Source organism: Pseudomyrmex gracilis, unplaced genomic scaffold (assembly GCF_002006095.1).
Source record: "Pseudomyrmex gracilis isolate BER0280 unplaced genomic scaffold, ASM200609v1 scaffold_0, whole genome shotgun sequence".
NCBI classification, from domain to species: domain Eukaryota; kingdom Metazoa; phylum Arthropoda; class Insecta; order Hymenoptera; family Formicidae; genus Pseudomyrmex; species Pseudomyrmex gracilis.
Window position 1 is genome coordinate 4,890,687 of NW_018020584.1, and position 8,175 is coordinate 4,898,861.

The 8,175-nt window shown below is 45.7% G+C and overlaps 1 protein-coding gene across 1 annotated transcript in view; it reads right to left on the reverse strand.

The window, feature by feature from the left end:
* LOC109860179 (helix-loop-helix protein 11) overlaps positions 1–7,347 on the reverse strand; it is a 137,406-nt gene extending 130,059 nt beyond the window's left edge. The window contains exon 1 of the mRNA XM_020439129.1: positions 6,744–7,347. Coding sequence (XP_020294718.1) covers positions 6,744–6,826 — 83 coding nt within the window. The 5' untranslated portion in view covers positions 6,827–7,347. The remainder of the gene's footprint in view (positions 1–6,743) is intronic.
* Between the last annotated feature and the right edge of the window lie 828 nt (positions 7,348–8,175).

Here is an 8,175-nt window from a genome sequence, read left to right on the forward strand (position 1 = left end):
TCATTTTTTAATATCTCTAATCATTTTCGAGAGAAATTGAGAAAAATGAAAAGCCGCTCTACATATGAGGGGTGATTTCATCCCTTAAAACCGTTTTTCAGCAGCAACGAAAAATGTCAATACTCATCTATTGACCTCCCTTACATGTGTGCAAAGTTTCATCAAAATCAGAATTTTCGGGTTCGCGAGGTTCCCTTGTCAGTACGTAAACTCATTTTACAACTTTTGTTATTGACACATATATTTTAGAAAGAAAAAAAGGAAAAAAGTTAAAATATCATTCTCCGCGTATAAAAAAAAAAGTTTTTACACGGAATAGCAAATGTGCACACGTATGATACGTACGCGTGCACGAAGACAGCATCCTCAAAATAAAACCGACAACGAAGAAGAAAAGCACGGCATGAATATTTAAAGAAAGATGAAAGAGGGGCGTGAGAGACAGAGGTATTATTCCCCGTGTTTGAGGTCGGTCTCTACGCCTCTCTCGCTCTTCCCTGTGTTGCGACACCTATACTACGAGCGCCGGGATATTTGTGTAAGAAAAGAGAGTTTGTGCGATGCACGACGGATATGTGGAGCGTAAGAGGTCAACAGAGAAACCATTGTTGTCTGCTGTCAGAAGGAAAGAACTAGAAGAAGTCTCAGAGAGAATCCGTCTCTCTCTCCACGGTTCGCAGTTGCTTATATTAATTCTCCGCGACAAAAGAAAAAATGCCATAGAAATTATATCGATGCCCGTTTGTGAAACTTGTCGAATTCTTCTCATGGATGGAAACGAACGATCTATTTCATAGCTTCGAACTAAATGAAAGATATATTTTTACACGAAATGATACAATTATTGTGCGTTGAAAAAATAAAATTATCAAATCTGCAAATTAAAATTGTCGAGAAAAATCACATCGTTCGCGGTTTTTAAAGTTTTCCGATCGGAGAAACGGTGTAGTCCGATATTTTCAGCCGTGCGCGGCAGCTGGCTCGGTTACTTCCAGTTACGGAACTGCACCTGGTACATACTTGATACTCGTTCATATGCAAAAATCGTGCGCCTCGTACGGTCCACGACTCGCGCGTGTCTTTACACCTGAAGGGATCGCCGGCGCGTTTCACGAGAGGCACGAATTTCGACTTGAAGGTAAACGATACCGTGACCGACACACACGCCGACCTTATTCACCGCACGATAAAGAAGAGAAGAAGAAGAAGAAGAAAGAGAACTACAATTTGTAACTACATCCTGAGCGACTGTGTGCTCCAGCTGCGATAACGGTTCGTGTCGCAGTTTATGCACAGACGATCCTAGACGCGGAATCAGGAGCCTCATTCATGCTTCCTATCTTGTACCAACACCTACGCGTTCCTCTCATCGATCGCGTGAGCGGAGAGGAAAAGAGACAGATAGATAGAGAGAAAGAGAAGCGTGTGTGTATGTGAGCTCGGCCATAAAAAGAGGCAGAAATACCAGCTCGTCGACGATCATTATCCGATTCGCAGACGGTCACAAAGTGATCGACTTAAGCCGCCGACCTAGCGACACACGGATAATCATCTATGTGCGCGTGTCGAGACTGGAAAAATTGCGTAGTCTTCGTAGGTAAGTTGAGTTAGGTCGTGCGCGATTTTGCCGCGCGTTCGCTTCGATAATTGCCATCTATCTACGGTTTGCACCGGGTCTCGCGCGCTGCACTTTAGTCGCGCGTAGATTGCAATCGCGTGGGCGTTGCGTAACGTGCGTCTTAGCGACGAAAGTCGATAATTATTGTAATGCGATAATATCGCGCGACGTAATACACTCTAAGACGACGGAATATGCGGCTGGAAGAACTTGCGTGCCACATTGCGAGAGGCCACGTCAGAGGGAATATTTTATTAATTTGTTATCTTTAAACGGCGCTATATATTGCAAGGGTATATAGCCTTCTATGTAACGTGTGAAACAACATTGTGAGATCGTGGTGCGCCACACTGTAAAGTTGCATCAAAGGAAAGATCTCACACACATACACGCACACACATAAAGAGAGAAAGAGAGAGAGAGAGAGAGAGAGAGAGAGAGACGTCAAGAGATTAGATTATTATTATTATTATTATTAATTAAATAACGTTTCACTGCAGAAACTATAGAATTTCTCACAACTCGCGAAATCTTGCGGATTGCAAACTCATATGCAACATTGTGGCATCGTGTCCTACTTAGAGTTCCCAAAATAAAGATCCGCATTGTCTATTTACAACTAACGTAATATAGTACCGTCATGAAGAATTAAATAAGAGAATCGAATAACGAATATTAATGTCTCCTGTCAATTAATAAGACGAAATATTGACGTATTAAAGGTCATTGCTTGGAAAAACATTTGCATGTGCGTGTGTGTGTGTGTGCGTGCGTACGTGTGTGCATATAGCATGCAATTATCGTGGTTGAAAATAAGACCCGCTTGTTTACTTATGTCTATCCTTATATCTTCGCAAAACAAGAAATGTGAAACTAAGCCTTATATTAATTAATATTGATGTGCGGGTCGTATTATAGCGTGCACAACGCGAGCATAAAGTATCTCCCTTGTGTATACACACGAGAGAAAGAGAGAGACGAAGAGAAACGTACTGCAAAGTCATGTTCCAGGCAGATACGGGTAAATAAAGACCCGTTTTGTCTACTTATGTCTATCACGAGACTTGGGCTCTCCTATCTATTACGGATGTTAAACCGCAAGCAGCCGACCTATCATTCACATTGTATTTGCATGAACGATAAAGACACGGTCCGGAAACTCCGGATTGCGCTTATCGCCGCGAGTGGATAGACGATAGACGCGGTCGGGGAATGCTCAACCCGGTTAACCCGTTGGGAGGAAGTCACGACGCCGCATAACGAGGTTGAAAAAAATTATGTGGTTGCGACAGGTGTTAAGCTCATTCCTAGACGAAGCCGTGCAAAAGTTTAGAATCTTACCGTGTAATAACGTGACACGTCGCGTCGCGACGTTCTGAGTTTCCGCGTGAACCGAATTTTTTTTACAAACAAATAGATGCAACAAGAAACGTAATTTTAATAAAATTCACAATTTCAAATCCGTATATATATATATATATATGTTCTATGTTCTATTTTTCAGAGACTATAATCTTCAATATTTTTCAAAGTTACGGAAAAAAAAAAAACATTTTTTTAATATACTTACTATAATATATATCGAAATGTTTTTTTTTTTGTAAGTACACGTATAAATTCCTTTATGATGATTGCGTAATAGAAACGTAGCGAGATCGAAACGACGTTTTCGTAAGTGCGCGTACATGCGCGCTCGTGATTTGCGCCGTATCGCGCAACAAACGTTATACGACATGCGCCACTGTTGGGTGCACATGCACCCGAATGCAGAGGTTAACCCGGTGCAAGTAGGTGCAACGTGCGAGATACATAACTCGCTCGCTGCATCTCGCTCTGGCCGCCGCTCGCTCACGATTGCATGCGCCCGGCCAGCGATACATACCTGCCCGCCCGGCGCCGGTGTGCACATACTTAAAAAGCGGTGTATATACCGCGTGATATATACATTATCTACATGGTGGTGCTGCGTTGACTGTGGTCAGGAATTGGCGCGACCCATTTATTTGAGCGAGCGCAAACGACGACGCGCATACGTGAAAAACTGCGCATGCAAAATCCATCCTTGGACACGACAAAGTCAACCGCGTGCCGAGAGTTATGTGCGTGTTACGCGTACTCGCATGTATTTCCAATATTTTTTTTTCTCCGCGCGCATATGTTTCTACAAAATCGTCGATAATCATTTCAACGCAATGCCCCGAGTTTAAAATTATAATATAGTTGAATACCCCTTCCCCCCCCCCCCGATAATATCATCCAGACACAAACGTGTTGGTAAATATCTATGGTTTTCTCGCACGCGTATACATGTACATATTACATGATTTTTCTTGTTTTACAAAACACGTTTGCACTATTTAGAAACCGTAAATGAAATATTACGATACATGAAGCGTTTGCGCATTGCGGAGTGCTTTCACCTGCGATGCGTATTTTGTTTTTTTTTTTTAATGCGCTAGAAAAATTGCGTTTTAGCGGAATAATAAAACAAAAATGTGTTAACAAATTAATAAAAAAATATATATATACACACACACACACGTATACACACCGTATACGCACCGACCGAGCGTACGCATCGGAATAATTTGCTTTATCAATATGGCTCAAGGCGAATTTATCGCGATCAGCAATGCAAGAAGTTTACATGCAGATTACACAACGACGGACTGTTTGTAACAGGAGAAGAGAAAGAGGAGATGATATCATATATTGTGATTAGCGGATAAGCACGTATGTATCTCGTACGCGATTTCGTTGTGCGTTACCGTTCAACTTTGGCGTCGAAGTTTACACACACGTAAACCAAAACGCGCGAAAGGAAGTTCGGGAAATAGTTTCTCTCTCATCCTCGACGCGATCGTCACAAGCGGCAAGGGCGGATTTATCGTCGTGCAAAACTTTACATAATAACGTTATTGAATAACGTAGCGTAAGCACAATGCGTTCAATGAATAATGAATTACATAAGTTCGACGTGTATGAAAGGTATTTGTGTTTTATACCTCCATTTTCATTCTGCGTGTTTGATATCACGATTCTCGAAATGTACGAGAACGAAACAAAATCAATGAAAATGTGAATGAGAAAACAACATTATTACTTTATTCAGAGGTATGCCGCGTACACAGATAATTTATTTACGCGTGATACCATCAATTGTAATAATTCGTTCAATGAGACACTCTGATAGTTTTTTTTTTTTTACTCTCTATGGCGTACGCTTATGCTTTCTTACACCATATATTCTTTTTACATTTTTTATGTACAATAATGATGATGATGATGATAATGATGATAATATGAAGATGAACGCACGTTTCTACGGTAATCGCTACGTTATTTTATATACGTTGTCTGGACAAAGATCGTTAACAAAAATTCACAAGAATTTCAACGATCAAGAGCAGGTAATTCATCAAGAACGCATTCGTGTGCGATACTCCAAATTTACACGCAAGAAGAGAGAGAGAGAGAGAACGTTACTTTTCCTGTTTTAAATAAAAACAAGAAAACGAATTTGAAATTTATTTACAGTTTCCAAATTGCTCGGTATTTGCGCGTACAATTGTGACATTCTTCAGGAATTTGGAACCTCAAGGATGCAAACAACAATCCGAGATACGACGGTACAAGCGGCAGTGCAACACAAGGATGATGAACGTATGTAAACAACAAGTCGTGCCGAAGCGCGGCATGCTTGGGGCTATTTATAGAAAACGATTATTGTGCAACAAACGCGGCTTTACGTAACGCGTGCGACGGCATTATATATGCCCCGGCTCTGTCGGTCACTCGGCTGTACACAAAAGAAACACACTTTCCTCGCGCCTTCCTGCCTCTTTGTTCTACGATCGTTGTACTCGACGTGAGACAAAAAACCGCACGCCGATATATACACAAACGAAGACGACGCAAAAAATGACTCGACATACTTCGTTGAGCCGACGCGCGGCGTTGGCTTCATTAGAAACCTGCGCTTTAATAACAGATTATATTTTATTACAATAAAACGCGATTTTACGTAAGCTATGTTTTCCTCTCGAGACTGGCCTCTCTATATCCGTGAGATAAAATATTTGTGCAAATCCGATCTAACATTACACACACACACACACAGCCGTGAGACGCGTACCGCGACGTATAAAAACTCTACCGCAATCCTCTTTTCCACCCCTTCCTCCCCCCCTAAAAAAAACTCGTCGAGTTAGTTTCTCTCGGAAGAAGTTTCCTTTTCTCTTCCGAAACAGAGGCAAACGTAATCCCGACAGATTTCGAAAAACGTTCCTCCTCCGCGCGAGCATTGCATTACAAAATGTTACGTAAGAGTGTGAAATGCGGGTGTGTGTGCAACGCAGAGAGCGCGGTGGAAGAGAAATGTCACACACGCTGCGGCAGGCGAGGCATCTCATCGCTGCGTGCGTGAGTGCGTGCGTGCGTGCGTACGTGCGTGCGTGCGTGCGTGCGAGCGAATGCGCGCGCCATGCTTGTTGGGCGTGAACGCACGGAGAGGAACGCGGAGATTTGCGAGTGTTTCTACGGCGCGACGCGGCGCTACGCGTCCCTGCATTTCCAGCGGAAAGCGGAGCCGGGGCGACGACGCGGCGTCGTGATCCACGCACACACATCGGCCACCAGCCAGCGAAGCAGCCAGCAGGATATCGGGCGCCGGCCGGCCGGCCGGCCGGCATCTCAACAGCTGTGCGCCCGCTCTCTCTTGTGCGCTACGCTCAGAGACGACGCCGTTGGTCGCCACGGCGGCAGATACAACGCTCTCCCGCGAGAGACAGGTTCAGAGACGACGAGATAAGCAGAGCCGGACGCGACACTTTCAAAAGAGGCGACTAAAGATTATCCCGCCCGCACGTTCCCACCCGTCGCTTTCTTTCGGCCGCACTACCGCGATCGTGTTATGAGAAACGCGTGTAATCGCGTCGTGTCAAATGCCGACGTGTGTGTGTACGTACGTATATGTACACGTATACGCGCGCCATGTAAATACACACTGACAGATTGGCGGTAGTCGCACACTGTGTGTATCGTCACTACCACCGCCGCACGTATTATCTTTTTTTTTTTTTTTAGTTTGCGCGAGAAACAATTCGAGATAGCGTGGAAGACTCACCCGCACAGTTCGGCCTCCGGCTGCACAGCCGTCTCGACGATTTCCTCGATCAAAATCCGATCGTCACCACCAAACACTGACATATCTTGTCGGTCGGCAGCACCGCGAATCCCGCCAAGCGAATTTCACGTCCTTGACAGCCGTCGTCGCGGCTGCGAGAAGACCACGGGATCCGTTGCTCTCTCTCTCTCTTTCGTTCTCTCCTTTTCGATGTCTTCCTTCGCTCGTTGCTCTCACTCTTTCTCGCGGCACTTCTTTCTCGCCCGGTTGTTCGCTCGCCCGACACCGCGCACTTCACCGGGACGCGGGAGGGAGGAGAAACAACGCGCGTTTTATACCAAACACGTATATATACTTATATATATATATATATATCCGGATTGTGACACGACGTAATAAAATTGCATACGCGCCACCGCACACGGGCTCCCACGGCTTCGTCTCGCGACAAACCCCTTTTTTCTTTCTCAGCAAATACCGGCGGCACACACGGAGACTCGTCCACGAGACAGCCACACGCTCCGCGCGGCGCGCACACACAACGCCCGAACGCGTTTTGTAATGGCGATCTTTGGCGGGAAACAGCTGAGGGCCCCCACGACGCGCCGTGGATCACTCCGCCGCCCGGCGTCAGGAACGTCACTATGTCCTCCGAGACCAGACCCTTTCCCGTCTCTTCTCGTTCACCTTTCTGTCACTCCGTAAAAGCGGCTCGGCTGCGAAACGCTTCGTGTTTCCTCGACAAATGTCACACAACGCGCGAAGTCGCGTACTTATCGATAACACTCGGGAGTGAAGTCACACACGCGTAACATTCACCGCATTTCACGTAGTGCAGATTCACATAACACCCAGTTCACGGTGATACATAAAAAGTCTCGTTTTCGCACTGTTAATAACGAAGAAAAATGTCTCGCACCTGCGTGTTTCTCACGAGAATCTCCAAAATTCCAAACCGTTACTACGACACGAAAAGCAGCGACGACCCATTCTATCGTCTCGTTTCTCGTATGCCGGTAGAATCATCGCGCGCGCGTGTAAATAATAAATAAAAACTCACGCGCGTTTGCCGCACGATAATCGCCGCGCGCGGCGGCAAGTCCAAAGCCGAAGTCACAAATCACGTTTACGCGGCTTTATTACACGTGCGTAAAGCGTACGCGTCGCGTGTCAACAGCGCGCGACAAAATATCGGCGCACGGAAGCGCGCGTGATAACGTTCGCGGAGAAATTCACTTCGCGGAGACACTTGAAAGTCGCGTCCTCGTCGCGCGGGCGCGTTCGTGCAGAATCGAGGCGGCTTGTGCGCTCGAACGGGGGGAGGGGAGAAGTCGCGCACTTTGCTCTGCCCTGAGCGGCGACTCTCTTTACGGACCAATCCCCCGTCAGCTCATCTTCGTATTGCTCTCGCGATTTCGGTGCTTTCTGCACG